This window comes from Crocuta crocuta, unplaced genomic scaffold, assembly GCF_008692635.1.
Source record: "Crocuta crocuta isolate KB4526 unplaced genomic scaffold, BGI_CrCroc_1.0 scaffold408, whole genome shotgun sequence".
NCBI classification, from domain to species: Eukaryota; Metazoa; Chordata; class Mammalia; order Carnivora; family Hyaenidae; genus Crocuta; species Crocuta crocuta.
Genome location: NW_027527444.1, coordinates 781714 through 797577, shown reverse-complemented (window position 1 = coordinate 797577; position 15864 = coordinate 781714). Strand labels below are relative to the sequence as shown.

The 15864-nt window shown below is 54.0% G+C and overlaps 2 protein-coding genes across 2 annotated transcripts in view; both read left to right on the top strand.

Annotated features, from left to right (window-relative positions):
• PRKAG2 (protein kinase AMP-activated non-catalytic subunit gamma 2) overlaps window positions 1-15864 on the top strand; it is a 270738-nt gene that overhangs the window by 38211 nt on the left and 216663 nt on the right. The gene's annotated exons all lie outside the window — the stretch shown is intronic.
• LOC144229440 (transmembrane protein 126A-like) lies at window positions 2459-14335 on the top strand. Its single transcript, XM_077761484.1, is given in 8 exon segments — window positions 2459-2512; window positions 3168-3326; window positions 3625-3745; window positions 12590-12820; window positions 13037-13298; window positions 13300-13408; window positions 13411-13444; window positions 14253-14335. Coding segments are annotated over 8 exon segments (1053 nt in total).

Sequence of the window (15864 nt, the reverse complement as noted above, 5' to 3'; positions counted from 1 at the left end):
ATGGCGGAAAAGCTCCAAGCCAGAAGAGGAAGCAGGGTTCGAAGGGTGCAGCGGAGACTTTGGGAGTGGCAATCAGTGCAGGTGAAGACAGCATCCGTGTTTGTGGCTGGAATGGGGTTGCTTATGCTCCTNGGGGGCAGTCAGAACAGCAGAAAGTCGCTCACACCCCATAAGTCGTGGGCGGCCGCCCCGCCTCCGAGGGCAGCAAGCCTCTGAATGCTTTGGAGGGTGAAACCCAGTGTCCCTGGCATCTCCGGCCATTCCAAGCAAAACTATTTAGGCTTTTTCCGCGGGCTTATTTGTATGCTTTGGAATAATACACACAGAAAATAAAACAAGCCCAGCTAACCCAGCAAGGCTAGTTCCAGACCCAGCAGGAGAAAATATTGTGGTTGGCCGGGTCTCTGGTGGCCCCTAGTGCCAGAGCCCGGGGGACGGCCGCAGGGTGACGGCACCGAGCTCATTGCTCAACGGTACCAGTTTTTGCTAAATCACGAGCTCACACCAGTACAGCCCGCTGGTTCCAGAAGGAGCTCGTACATCCCAAGTTGCTGCCTAGTTATGTGCAAATGCTTCCTCGTCTGTTATCCCAAGAGCAGCCCCGAGAGATGTGCAGTGTGAGCGTTCCCACGAAGATTGTTTTCTCGGAGGGAGACCCGAGGTTCAGAGAGATGGTTTGGATCCGAGCTGTTGTCACAGCCTGGTTGTATTGAGGTCCGAGAGGGCATGGAGGTCCCTTAGGTAACACATTGCTCCTTCCTCAGGCAAGAAGATAGTCCGGGTCAGGTGACTCTCCGGTGGGCTCAGCTTTCCGGGCGCCCGAGGAGACCTCAGAATGGACTGTTGGATTAACAGTAACTGCCCCCTACCCTCTGGGCAGAAAGTAACCTTAAGAAACCTACAGACTTCCAGCCCTACTAGAAGTTTCCCGAAGTCCCAAGCTCTTAGTTTCCTTTTTGTTCCTGAGCCTCGGAAGCCATGTGATGTTTCTTTCTCTCCATGAAGCTTCCCGAATACCCCGTCCACATCCATCCTAGCCTACCGTTCACATTAGCCCCACTTTCCTGAACCACAGATCTGCCAGCTAAATCCTATCACAGAATCAAAGAGCAGATTCTTCAAAGAAGGCTCCTCTGCTTGAATACCTGTAGCAAGGAGTTGCTCACTGTCTTTCGAAGCAGTTTCTCCATTGCTGAAAAGTTGAAGTCATGAGTAAGTGTTATTCCATAGTAAGCATTGCAGGGTTCTAAAGTGGTGACCCTCATTTTCGTCTTTATAAAAATACTATGAGTTTCTTTCTTTCTTTTTTTTTTTTTAAGGTTTATTTATTTGGGGAAGGAGAGGAGGGGCAGAGGGCAGGAGAGAGAATCCCAAGCAGGATCCACACTCAGCGCAGAGCCCAACTCGGGGCTCGAACCCACCAACCGTGAGATCACGACCTGAGCTGAAATCAAGAGTCAGACACTCAACTCATTGAGCCACCCAGGCACCCCTCTCCTTAAAAAAGAAAAAGATTAGGGGCGCCTGGGTGGCTCAGTCGGTTAAGCGCCCGACTTTGACTCAGGTTGTGGTCTCGCAGTTCTTGGGTTCAAGCCCCACGTCGGGCTCTGTGCTGACAGAGCCTGAAGCCTGCTTTGCATTCCATGTCCCTCCCTCTCTCTGCTCCTCCCCTGCTCATGCTCCGTCTCTCTCACACAAAAACAAAATAAACATTAAAAAAATATATTAAAAAGGGGCACCTGGGTGGCTTAGTCGGTTAAGCGTCCGACTTTCGCTTAGGTCATGATCTCGCGGTTCATGGGTTTGGGCCCCGCATCGGGCTCTGTGCTGCCTGCCAGCTCAGAGCCTGGAGCCTGTTTCAGAGTCTGTGACTCCCTCTCTCTCTGACCCTCCCCTGCTCACGCTGTCTCTCTCTCTCTCTCCTAGAAATAAATAAAACATTTAAAAAAATTTTTTTGAATATATTTAAAAAATTTGTTAAGTAATTCCTACACCCAACGTGGGGCTTGAACTCACAACCCCGAGATCAAGAGTCACACGTACCATGGACAGAGCCAGCCAGGGGCCCCTCCCCTCATTTTCTCCTAATCTGTTTTCTTCCCAACCAGCTTGCACCCTTCCCCAGGGAAGTGTGTTAAGGGTACTCAGGATTTGTTTTAATGGGGTAGGGGAAGACCCCAACACCCACATGACGGTCACAAAGGAAGACGTTTCCCACGTTCACAGATGCCTAGAAACAGGAGGCCACACAGAGAGGCGCCAGGCTGGGTGAGGAGGCAGAAGGCGTGAGAGGGCAGTGTAGACAGGAGCCTTTACTGTGGTTTCTGCGGGAAGGAAGGCGGGAGGCAGGGTGTGTGGGTTGGGGATCGGCTGGTCTGAATCATTTCTGCGGGCTCTGGGTCTGGCGGCGGTCCCTGGCTGCTTGGCACCTGCCTCCAGGTGATTAGTGTGCCGAGCGATGATGGCTCAGAGTGTGATGCTGATGGAGGAGCTCAGGTTGAGTGTGCTCCGGGTGAGCTGTTGTGTGTCTGAGAGGCACACTCTCAGGTGAGCCCTGCACCATCTCTAGAGAGAGGCCCGTCCCAGCGGGGTCAGGGGGACCCCAGAGGTCAAAGCGTCAGAATTACAGATAATAAGGGTTAGAAAAGGCAGGGCCCACACTGCCTTCCAGAGGGCGCAGGTTCCCCAGGGAATGGTTGAGGGACCGGGTTTCCCAAGGGAGTTTCCCCTGCTTTCTCCACAGTCGAAGGGCAGGGATCCCCAGGGAATCGGGGTTTCTACAGCCACTGAGCCCTTGCCCTGAAGCTCACAGGCCGGTGTGGATGGGGACAGCCCAGGGGCTCTGCCGGCCTCCGGGCTGCTGCATCATCACCGGCCTCTGCTGCCGCCTGTCTTTTTAAGAAACCCGGCTCAGCCCTCCCTCCGTCGCTGTGTAGTAAGGAGCTGCCTCCCGGCAGCCCCTGGCACAGGTGGTGATGACAGTTGGCTGCAGTCCTGTCACCGAGGGGATCTGCCCGCGCTCTGCCTGCGTGTTGAGCAGCACACCAGCTCCAGCCAACGAGACTGTCGCCCGCGCGCGTCGGGCCGGCTCATGCTGCCTGCCGTGCGCTCCGCGCGCGGCTCTGGGCACTGGGAACGCGCCCAGCCCCGGTCCCCATCTGTTGCAGACTGCAGCTGCGGGGAGCAGGCGAGCCCGCGAGGCCGCCTGCGCTGAAGGGGCTGGGAAACCCCTTCTCTCATGGGCCTCCGGAGCAGGCAGCCGGATCGGCCGGAGCTGGGAGCGCGGCGTCTGCGGCAGCGCNCGGGCTTCTTCCCGGGGCCTCTTCGTAAATTAAACACCCTCAGGGGGAACTCCGCGTTCCTTCCCCACCTGGGAGCTGTTTGTTGTCTGCTTACGTAACTTTCAGACACGGGGGGGGGTTAAGGAGGATCAGGAGCCAAGGGGGTATGAGTGTGGGGGTGTCGGTGGCTGGCCCCTGTCTGCGTTCTGACCCTCCGCCCCCGCGGGCCCAGCAGCTGGGCGCCCGAGTGCGCTCCCCTTCCCACCGGCTTAAAGTTCCCCGCTGAAACCTTAGCAGGATCCCCACGGGCGGCCTTTCTTCCGCCCTTCCCCCCGCCCCCCAGAGGCATCACTTATTAAATCTGTCCCGCCAGAAAAGGTTGGGGATGGTGAGGGAGCCTTTGGGCACCGCCCGCGTTGGCCTGGGAAGGCTGACGATCGCGCACTCGCGGCTCCTGCCGGCCGGTGAGCTCCAGCAGGCGTACTTGTTGCGTTTAACTTACAGGGAAGGCACTGAGGAAGCAGAAACTGGGAGGGGGCAGAGGGGAAGGTGGGAGATGGCCTCACCCGGGACTGAGCCAAGGGTCGTCTCCGGAGTGTTTGGATCCCCCCACCCCACGACCCCTCGCCAGCCAGGGGCTGCGCCTGTGGGCGGTGTGTGACTGAACTTCAGCTAACTTTGTGTGGCTGGTGCTTGAGTCCTGCTGATTGTGGGGGTTGAGTTACTGAGAAGAAGTGGGGGCAGGAAAATAGGAGAATGAGGCTTGATTCTCTGCTTCTGGACTTACAGTCTGGTGGGGGAGAAGACACAGTATTAGACTGTTCCAGACTTGGGAAGCAGTAGAGAGCCGAGCGTGGGATTTCGGCAGGTACCAAGGGCCGAAGGCAGCGGACTGGGTCTGGGGGCGGTGGGGAGGGGGCAGCGCCGAGGGCTGGGGTTCGGCAGGCTCCACGTGGCCCTGGGGACAGCAGGATGCAGGCTTGTGTCTGAGTGCAGGGGAGACCGTGAAATATAAATGGAGGGGTCCTCAGGTGCTGTCAGGTGTGGCTAGGTACTTCTCGTACCTGGTGGGGGCAGAGGGGAGGGAAGCGAGCAGTCAGCTCATGGAGCTTCCTAGGGAAGTGATGAGCAGATTGCCATTAGACTGGTGCCCTGTGGGCTCCGTGCGCCTCTCTGCAGGGCTGAGGGCAGCCCAGCTTACTCCCTGACCCCGAGATGAGGCACAGCAGGGTCTCACCTCCCCACTGCTTTTGCACACGGTGACTTCCAAGGGCTAGGAAAATCTAAGGTGGGGTTTTTGATTGTTCTTCTTCTTATTTTTTTTTTTAGCTGTTTTTTAGCCCAGCATTAGGTCTGAGATGGGCGTAAAGTCCTTTTTATGCAGGAGGACACTGAAGGTGAAATTCTTGCAGCAGGGATATTTGAAAAATATACCCTTCTCGCCTCACCTACGGTCACAAGGGTTGAACTGGGAAGAGAAAACTGGGTGCCCCAAGGGCCCAGCCTGGTCCTCCCTGAGGATGGGTGAGTGGATATCACCCCTGGGTCACAGACTTCTCCTAAGGTCTGGTCTCCAGGCCAAGTATTGAAGTCTGCTCTTCCCTGAAGCGCACGCTTGAGTCCTATGAGCCAGGCACTGATCGTCCAAGATGAGCCTGATGCTTGGCCGTGACCTCATCAGTGAGCAGTACTGGATGGCCAGGGCGCCCTGAAAACGGAGGGGCTAGTTTTGCATCCTAAACCATATGCTCTTTTCTTCCTTTAAAAGTGTTGCGTTCTCTCCTCCCACAGGATGCACATATTGACGAGTCTTGACCCATACCTTCTAGAGCCCCCTTAGTCTCCCCTCAGACTCACCCCTTGGGCTCTTACAGGTTCAGGCATATCCTTTTGGTTTTATGTGTTATTTTTTATTAAGTTGCGTTCAGTTAGTCTCTGTGGGTAGATTCAATCGGTAATTCCCTGTGGTCAGTTAGGGCTTTCATTTCTTAAAGGGCTTTATCTCCGTCTCAGCTGCTATTAGCTCCTCACACTTTGGTAAACATTTATGGACTATGTATTAGGCACCAGGTGCCACTATTGGCATTTGCACGGATGTTAATGAGCTTAACTCTCATGACCATCCTGGGAGGTTGCCTCTTTTCACACAGGGGGAGATTTGAGGCTCCGCGCACGTGAACGGTTTGCCGAGCTCACGTGGCCGGTAAATGGCAAACTAGGGTTCAACCTCGGGCCCTCCAGCGCCAGAGTCCCCTACCCCCACTGCACTGAACGGGCGCACGGCAGGCGTCCAACGGTGAAAACTCACGTAGCAGCCGCCATCATGGCATGGTGACCAGCAGCCAGCGGCCCTGCCGTCAGTGGTTCAGTGAAGGTGCCGCACCTTCCCGGCCCCGAGGCCCCGAGGCCTTCGCGTTGTAACACCTGGGGTGGGCAGCGTGAATCTATGGATTTTCTGTGCTCTCCAGCAAACCTGTCCTCTGCCTGGACAAACCTCTTTTCCGTGAGCATGACTTCAGGCTGTAGAGCCCTAAACAAGGTTGATGATAGAGGACAGAGCTCTAACCCCAATGACTAAAATTTGGCCTATGAGAAGGGTGTCATCAGATCACAAGCCCCTGACACTCAAGAACCCGGCGATGTCTCTTCTTCAAATCCAGAGCCCCTTGGCACCGAGCTTGGGGGTCGGACTTGACCTTTAGTCTGAGTCCTGCTCTTTACCGTGGCAGGTAAATCATGGGCGCCTTTGGGAGCCTGGTTTGTCTTCTCAAACTGGAGATAACCATAAGACCTCACAGATTATCAAAGCTTTGAGAGGTGGGAAGACATGTTTAGAAGTATTGTCACCAGCAAGGATCAGGAGGGTGATTTCTACTTACCCCCAAAGTCCAAGGACCAGTTCTCAGCTTATAATAGATGCTTCGTCAGTAGCTGGCCTCTTCCCGTGGGTGAGCGGTCCGATTTGGGGTGCCCCAGCCGAGCCCAGAAGAATTTCTCTCAAAGCAGGGCCTTGAAGTGATTTCGTTTTCTGATAGAATTCTCTGGGTCTTATCACTTTGATTGTTCATCAGGAAGTTAAGGCTGGAGGGCTGTGGGTTCCCCTGGGTTCCTGTGATCCCCTGCTGTGCTAGACGGGCCAGTTCCCCACCTGTCCTTGGAGCAGGTCAACCTCATCCTTCCCTCCTGACCCACCTGTCCCACGTGGACACGGCTGTCTCCCATCTCCGTGTGGGCTCCCCGCCCCCACCATCCCCGAAGCTCACAGCGGCATGTTTACATTCTCTTCTTGGAATCGTTACATTCCTTTCTTGATTTCTTTTGGCCTCTTTCACCCTAAGGTCTAGCATATAGGGGGAGGTAGGGAGAAGGTAGAAGCAAACAAAACCGGGTTCTTGTTTGGATTTTACTTTGTGGGTGAGGTAGGTGGTGGCATTTTCTTGCTTCACGTCTGCTTTTAATACCATCTGCTTGGTAATAATGGCTTCATGTCGTTAGTCACCCGTGAGTTAGAGACTCGCTGTACGGATTCCAGTACAGAAGGGAACAGACACTCAGCAAGTCGGAGCAGACGCAGCCACTGTCTGCCCCCGCAGCCCTTTTGGGGGGCTGACGACATGGTGGGGGGGGGGCTCCAGGCAGCCCGAGGAGGGCAGAATGGAGGGCCGTGGAGTCGGGGGTCCACGTTGTCTCCCAGGCTGGTCTGGTCCAGGGCTGCTATGATCCGAGAGCCCCTAGGACAGGGTTTCATTCCTTGGAGAGAGAGCCGGGTACCGAATGAGGAGCTAAGGAGAGGTAAGGCGAAGCATCAAGCCTCAGAAAACTCAGTGGGGCTTTTCCTTTTCGCGTGACCCAAACAGCTCATGTATTTGACCTTAGGCACAGGCATCCTCTGATTTGCAAGCTCCCGAGGCTGGGTCACACTTTCATAGCTGGAAGTGAACGTGGGGCTGACACGTCTGGGCGCTTGGGGCCCTGGAGACTTCCAAGGAAGGCGGAGCAGGGGTGGCCCATTTGGGAAGAGGTCGTGAGGAAGCAGGCAGAATGTGACCGTCACTTAGTGCAGGGACAGCACACAACCCTCCCATTTACTGAGAGCAACAAGTAGAGTCTCCTGGGTGTGGGAGTCTTTTGGGAAGGATCAAAGATGACAGAACACAAGGTATAACGGACGAAGCCGAAAAGACTCCTCCCGGAAGAGAGTGACCCTGACCCTGGGCCTTAGGGCTGCAGCTCAGCCCCCTGCCCTCGGCTCTGGGGCCGGTGCAAGCAGGGGTCCACGTGCCTCACACACACCATGGCCGTGGACGGTCAAACCCCGCCCACCACGTGCTTATCAAAGCTCTGAGATGTGTGAAGACATTTAAGGATTTTCACCTGGAAAGATCGGAAGGGCGATTTCTACATACCCAAAAAGTCCAGTTAATTATAATCCTTAAAGTGCCGTTACTGGTACCTGACCCTCCCCCTCCCCAGCTCCGGAAGGACACACGGGATTCTACAAGGCAAGTTCCTGGATAACAGAACCTCCCACGGTAAAGAGTACTTGACAGGCTCGGAGGATGGATGCGCTTTCCTATTTCAGAGTCAAGGCCGAGCCGAAAGGGAATCTGGGTGTGTGCGTCCTTGGAGGGGTGTCTGCATTTTAGTAGCAAGCAGGAGCGGCATGTTTTTAAAGCCCAACATATGAAGATGAAAGGGAAACTTCCGGTACCCAGACGCTGGGGAGAAGGCCTGGCCAGGTGCCCGCACGGACCCCTCAAACACATGAGCTCTGACCTCTAACACATATGGCGAGGGCTTCTTTCCTAATGACATTGTTGCTCATGCTGCCCAAGTTAGGTAGGGCTGGATGGGAGGGGGCTGGACCGGGCTGGGGATTAATCCGTTTGAACAGATTTTCTACCCAGAACCCCGTATCCCCTGATGGGATTCGCCCTTCGTGCTAGGCCAAGACCTAAGCCAGGAGCTTACCCAGAATGGCCAGGCCTGGCTCAGAGCTCTCAGCAGGCATCTGTCACCACCTGCTCGCTCTGAGTCATCCCACACTTATCTGCTCAAATCACAGAGCCTTGAAATGCGCTTAGCTTACCGGTTGGTCTCCTAAGGAAAACTCCGGAAGACACTTGGAAAGAATGGTGGGTCCTGGGTCCCGCCCCAGCCCACTGAATGGGAAGCTCAGGGCCTCTCAGCAGCATCTTACTGCACAGGGGACTGGCTTTGCAGGAGACAGGAATCCGGGCTTAGAGCAGATCGAGTGCGAGTTAGCATTTCCCCTCTTGCTCATCTATCTGAAAAGGAGATTCTAGACCTTCTTGCCCAAAATCTATCAAGATACCAGGTCTAACAGTACCCCCCGCCCCCACATCAGCTTTGTCGAGTTTCACTCATGGGGCTAGGTAAGGAAATCAGGGTGCAGTTGCAAAAACAAACAAACAAACTCCGAAGAGTATATTTCAATAGTCCCGATGCCTGGGGACTCTGGTTAATCCAGAGTCGTGAAAGCTACCAGCTGTGTCTTTCTCGGAATGCTAACTGTCAAAAAGACAGAACACTGTGAAATGGGCTTCACAGCGAAATAAACCTGACTTCACCCAGCCTCTGACCCTGCGGGTACTTTTGGGGTCTTGGTAATGCCGCTTGGACAGAATCTGGAGTGCCAGTGAGTAGGGATGGCAGGTGGAGATAAGCCAGCTGTGGTCAACATCCTTGATCACATTTAAATACCCCACCGTGTTCTTGGTGCTCACTGATCCCCACACTACCTACTTGGCTGGAGGGAAGGGGGAAGTTCATAGCGGCAGGAAGTCACAGCCTCAGCCCGTGAGTGCTCCAGGCATCCCCTTACCCACTTCTGGAGCCTTCCTTTATGTCTAGGGTCCCTGTTCCAGAGCCCCCCCAACATTCTCCAAGCGTTTTTCTGCCTGACCATCTCTGTTCCATCTGGCTTTCTCTCTTTCTTTCCTAGGCCTTCAGGGTCCTTTTCTGAGACTAATAATCCAGTGACCCACCAGTTCAGAGAAGGGTTTCGTTTTCATAAGTTGTCTCTCATGGTTAGCACTTAAATATTGCCTTGGTCCAAATAAAGGGCCTCAAGAGAGGACATTTAAGCACCACGTGGGATTGTGACATCTTACACTATTGGGGATTCGCCTTCGGGAGCGATTGGGCTCTTAGTGTCCAGCAAATCCCTCTTCCTAGATCTGTAGCCACTGTGTGTCTGGGCTGGGTTCTGGAAGGTGACATGCCAGGCTTTCAGATCCCAGGTAGGGGAGACGGGAGAGCCGTGCCCTATCCCACAAGCATAACAAGGTGCTTTGTCACCAGGAGGGTGATTGAAACCAGAGACTTTGGCTGCGAATCAGGCGCAGCTATCACCCACACCGCACAGCTGCTTCCTGAAAATTCTCCTCCCACTGCATGAAAAAGCACACTCAGTATTCCAGGATTAGTAAGGTAGACGTCTTCCCCGGGTTCTGCACGTTGTGTGATTTTTACTTTCTTCTCCCCCCGTGGCGTGCGGATTGGTGGTGGCTGGTGGGTCACTCTGCGGTCAGGCTTATTGATCTATGGGTTCCACACGATGAACTCCACTGATTTTAGGTACACGGTTGGGCAGATGGTGATGTGCACACACATGCGACCAGCGCCGGGCTCGTGATGTAGGACCCTTCTGTCCCCCTGTGAGTCCCCGGGTGTCCCTTTGGGGTCTGTCCCCTCCCCCAACCCCATCTTGTCACTGTGGAGGGGTGTGTGTCTTATCTGTGAATGTCCTGAATCCAGCACAATTCCAGACCCACGGACGCTACTTGGCATGTGTTTAAATGAGTAAGTTCACCAATGGCTCTGACAGATTTTTAAAAACTGCCTCCAAGATGCCTCTGGTTTCTCCCTTTCTTCCTGAGTTTTAAAAGCTCGTCTAAAAAGCAGTTGCTAATAGCTTCTGCATTTAGCCGTTCCTGATACCAGCCTCCTGATCAGCCTGAGATATTAGTGTCATCAGAGTTGATGACATTCCGGGTGAAAGCAGGGGACTGTCCGTCCTCATTGCTCATGTGGCCATGGGCACGTGTGCACTTCCTTTCCACATTTTGAAACACAGAAGACACTGCAGGGGTGTCCTGCCCTAGACCAGAAGCCCCCAACCTTCATCACCTCCCGCCTTTCTGGGCTCAGTAATAACGGCATCTTGCCCCGAAATAATGGCATCTTGCCTATAAGATCAGGGAAGTGTTTTGATGTAATAGGCAGCATTTTCCCATAATCTCTTTGTCGGTTAGCCTATATGTGTTATGTGTTCACATATTTATATGTGTTGACTCCTAATCTGATAGGAAGTCCTCTGATTCCCATTTTATGGATTTGAAAACTGAGGCACAGAGGAATTAACTTTCACAAGATGACATCATATTCTGGTCATCCATTGCCGTATCACAAGCCACCCCGAATTCAGAAATATGGTTTGGGCGGCACCTGGGTGGCTCAGTCGGTTGAGTGTCTGACTTTTGATCTCGGCTCAGGTTGTGTTCTCAGAGTGTGTGTGGGATTGAGCCCTGAGTTGGGCTTCACGCTGAAAGCTTGGGATTCTCTCTGTCTCTCTGCACCTCCCCTGCTCACACACGTGTGCATGCGCTGTCTCTCTCTCTCTCTCTCAAAATAAATAAACAAACATTAAAAAAAGAAGCAGAAGTATGGTTTGGGATCATCACAGGTCTAGAGGTTGCGTCGCTCAGCCCAGCAGTCCTCACCCACCCTCAGCCGGCGGGCGACTGAGGCCGGAGCGTTCTTGAGGTTTCCTCACCCTGCATCAGGCGCCTGGGCCGGTCGGTGGCTCCTCCTCAGTGCTGCCTGTCCACGTGGCTGGCTCCTGTCCACGTGGCTGGCTCGAGCTGGCCCACAGCAGGGTGGTCTCTGGGCAGTTGGATTTTTAACAGCTGGTCTCCCCCAGGGCGGATTCCAGGAGATCGAGGGATTCTTATCACGTGACCCTTTGGCTACATCTCTGTTGATCCCAACAGCCCAAGGTCAAGGGAGGGAAGGATGGACCCAGCTTCTTGGTGGGAGCGTCTTGAGTGTACAGGGAGGGAAGCCGTGAACAGAGGCCCTCCTTGGCGGCAGACTCCCAGCCCCTCACCAGCAGCCTGCTCCCTTCCGCTTGGGCCACAGTGCGGAGCTTCCCATCATGGCCGGTTGGATAGACTCCCCATAAAGCAAGTTTCTCGGAGCACCAGTTCTGTCCTGTTTTATTAACAGCAACAGCAAAGCCTGTTTGGACTGTGTGGATTTCAGGACCCGTGTCCTACCTGCAGTTGGAGAAAGGCTGCCCCATGTTTTACAAACTCAAGTACTATCTCCGTGCTGGATGGCACACCAAAGATTAAATCAAACAAATGGGTGAAACATAGGGGACACCGCTGCCATTTCTCAAGGGTCCAGCAAAAACCTGAGGTTTGACGGGGCGCCTGGGTGGCTCAGTAGGTTAAGCATCCAGCTCTTGATCTGGGCTCAGGTCATGATCTCATGGTTGTGAGATCGAGCCCCATATCGGGCTCTGTGCTGGGCTTCGAGCCCTCTTAAGATTCTCCCTCTTCCTTTCCCTCTGCCCCTCTCCCCTGTTTGCACGCACACATGCTCTCTCTCTCTCTCTCTCTCAAAAAATAAATAATAAATGAAATAAACATCTGAAGTTTGACAGTGTCATCTATTGGTGAGGCTACGAGGGAAAGGGCGCCCCCTTCCCCCCGCCATAGTGAAGACAACCCTTGAGTATTTTACAGTCTTTAAGTTTATTTATCTATTTTGGGGAGAGAGAGAAAACGTGAGTGGGGGAAGGGCAAAGAGAGAGGGAGAGACTGAGAATCCGAAGCAGGCTCCACACTATCAGCGCAGAGCCTGACGCAGGGCTTGAACGCATAAACTGTGAGCTTATGACCTGAGCCAAGATCAAGAGTTAGATACTCAACCAACTGAGCCCCCCAGGTGCCTGTAAATGCCACCCTTAAAATCACTTGTGGGGCACCTGGGTGGCTCAGTCGGTTAAGCATCCGACTTCAGCTCAGGTCATGATCTCACAGTTGTGAGTTCAAACCCCGTCTTGGGCTCTGTGCTGACAGCTCAGAGACTGGAGCCCGCTTCGAATTTTGTGTCTCCCTCCCTCTCTGCCTCTCCCTTGCTCATGCACTCTCTCTCTCAAAAATAAATAACCCTTTAAAAATTTTTTAAAAAATCATTTGTGCATAGGACTTGAGTCACGTGTCCACCAAAGATGGCTGCACTCCGGCCAGTTGAGCAAAAGTTGGAGTGAGCCCCAGCGTGGCCGAGGAGGGCCACTGGAGGCACTGATTACTGTGAGGAGAACATAAGGCTCAAGGCGGAAAATCATGAACCAGATGACGCTGTTGAAGAAAATTTAATTTTCAATGTCATCACCAGAAAAATTAACCAGTCTCCAGAAGCAGAAAGCAATCTGCTTGAGCACAGATCAACATATATTGGACTTAATGCTGTTTTCTGTGGTCTAAAAGCAAATAGTCTTGGGGTACCTGGGTGGCTCAATCCATTAAGCGTCCAACTCTTGATTAAGGCTCAGGTCATCATCTCACAGTCGTGAGATCGAGCCCCACGTCAGGCATGAAACCTGCTTGGGATTCTGTCTCTCTGCCTCTCCCCTGCTCGCTCTCTCTCTCTCTCTCTCTCTCTCTCTCTCTCTCTCAAAATAAATAAGCACTTTTCAAAAATAGCAGATAGTCTTTTTTGATGCATGTTAAATGTGACACAGGCTCCTACAGCTGCCGGCTTGCCAGTGGCAGTGACCCCATTTTTGACGATGCCTGCATCTTACAAAGGTTTTGTAAATTTGCCTTTGAATACAGGGCATTCGAATTGTGAAGACCGTTCTGTGATGCAGGATGATTGGTTGGTCTTGCTTTTGGTGGTCTGTCCGCTGCTTTCTCGGCTATTCCCTGTGAATGGAGGCCTAGCCACCAGCTATGAGTCAGCTCTGCTACCAGGGAAAGGAAACGACTTCCTGGATTAGAATTTCCAAGCCCGTCTTTCGAAAGATGTTATTTCCCATATTGCTCCAGGCGGTGTTTGCAGCACGCCTGGGATCGAGACAGTATAAACTAATTTTATAAAGGCTCTTCAGTTATCTGAGCCTGGCCTAGGTTAGACAAATGTGTACCCATCCCCCAAATAAAGTTGTGATGTATGAAAAAAAACCGTGTGTATGTAATAAGGTTCCGGCGACGGCGTGTAGGGCCGTTACCTGTGTCCTGGGTGCCCTGAATGCCAGGCAAGGGGCATGGGAACTTCTCCCCCAGGCAGGAGGGACCCTGGGGCCCTGGAGGTGCCAGCCAGCAAGGCTCTCGTTCAGCATTATTCTGTTCTCCAGGCCAGGCACACAGACAGACCAGGTAGAAGTGGCCTACACCTTCTAATCCCGTCCTTTAAACCATGAAAATGGGGCAGTGTGGATGGACAGGGAGCGGCAGGGAGCGGCCCCCGCAGCTCTGGCTTCCCCTCTGCCTGTGGGGTTTCCCCTCTGCCTCCGGGGTTTCCCCTTCTGCTCTGCCGACCTCCTCAAGGATGTGCTGAACTCCCCGATCGTGCCCACGGCGGTCCTGGAAGGTCAAAGTCCACGCACTCTGGGCTCAAGGACCTGGGGCGGGAAGGCCTGTGTTTTGCAAGCAGAGGGAGGTGCCCCCAGGGTCTCATAGATACAACGGGCAGAGATACACGGTCCGGAGGCTTCCGGGACAGTGACCACAAGTGCAGACAAGCGGCTGGCCTTGCTGAGGGGCAGACAGTCCCAAGGGGTCCCCTGGCCTTTGGAACATCCCGGCAGGACCTGGTGCGGAATCCCTTGTGCTTTTTCATCGAGAAATAAAGGTCCCAATAGCTCTAGCAGGAAGTAGATAAGAAACACAGAGGACGTGTTTAGGACATACTTCTGAGCCCCGTGCTGGCCCCCAGGGAGGCGCAGGTGGCCTGGGGACACGGGCCGCATCCAGGGACATCTCAGTGACCGGGTCCTCCGAAGAGATGATGGCTTCTAGCCCAATTCTCAGGATAGGAAGAGCAGGCTCTTTTTCCTTCCTTGAAAAAGCAAAGCCACAAACAACCCTGGTGTTTACCTGACTCCCTGCTGTGGCAGCAGCTGATCTAGAAGTTTCTGCCGTTCTGGTGACTTTGGCCTCGGGTCCAGCATTTTTCTTCCCTCCCCTACTTATATAACAAGCCCCTCCAGAACAGAATGGGCTTGTTGGCAGCGAGAAACAAAACACAAAAAACCTAGCAAGTTCCTTGTTTGGATTCGTGAGCCCTGTGGTGTGGCCCGGAGGCCCCGGCCAGGAACCGTGAGTTTCTGGGCGCCCCTGGGTCTCCAGCCTGGTGCCGGGATTTATCCGTCCGCTCCACACACTCTGAGTCTGCCTGCGGACTCTGGCTGGCACCGCGTTCCATCGGGAACAGGAAGGCCCGAGCCCTCACCCCTGGGTCCACACTGGCCAGCTTGGCCTAACAGAGGGGGACCTGGGTTCTCAGAACTTTCTGGCCCTCTTGTTGCCTAATCCCCGTATCTCCTCATTTATCTTCTCTGCTGGAGGCCTGAGGCAAGATCCGCCTTGGCTTAGGACCCGGAGTCTGGGCACCTGCACAGGCTCCCCTGCCTCCTAGAAGTCCTCAGAGCCCTGGACATAGGGTGAGGTGACCGCGCCCCGGCTCCTGTCCCCTAGTGGAGGGACGTACGGGCCTCTCCCGGAGCTGCGGGCAGGCCCCTCGGCCAGATTGCAGGCTCCCTTCTGTTTTCCATTACAAAAGACAGGGGGTGGGTGGCCTAGCCCAGTGTGACAGGTGATGATCAGCCATGACATTGAAGCCATCTCTAGCCATTTCTCACGACTGCTTTTTTTTTTTCATTAATAGACCGATGTCGAGCAGTTCTAGATTTACAGAACAGTCGTCCAGGAAGTACAGAGACTTCTCACACACCACCTCCACTCCCGGACCCCCCCGTTATTTACTTGCATTAGTGTGAGGTACTTTGGTTACAATTGATGAGCCCTTTATGAATACATTGTTATGAACTGAAGCCCATAGTTGCCCTTGAGTTCGCTCGTGGTGGGGTACATTCTGTGGGTCTGGACAAGTAGACAGTGACACGTATCCATCACGATGGTGGCAGCCGGAGCCGTAGGCCCTAAAAATGCCGGGGGCTCTGCCTCTGCTTCGTCCCCCGACCCCACGCTGGCTCTCACTTCTCTGTGTTTGACATGGTGCCTCTGGAGCCGGACCCCAGGCCAGGCGGCGGCAGCACCACCCGGGTGTGTAGAAGGAGCGCGTCCGTCACAGGGCTGGGCAAGGGGAGGGCCTAGAGCAGAGCTGGGGGCTTGGGGGCCCTTGTAGGGTCTCTGGAGTTCGAGCCCGCACACTTCCTCTCCCGTGGGGAAACGGAGGGCCAGAGATGGGAAGCGAGTTTCCAGTCGTTGCAGTGGGTCGGGGCCTCTCACAGAAGGGTCATAGGCCCAGTTCAGCAGCTTTTAAAAAATAGTTTTAATGTTTTTATTTATTTTTGAGTGGGGGAAGG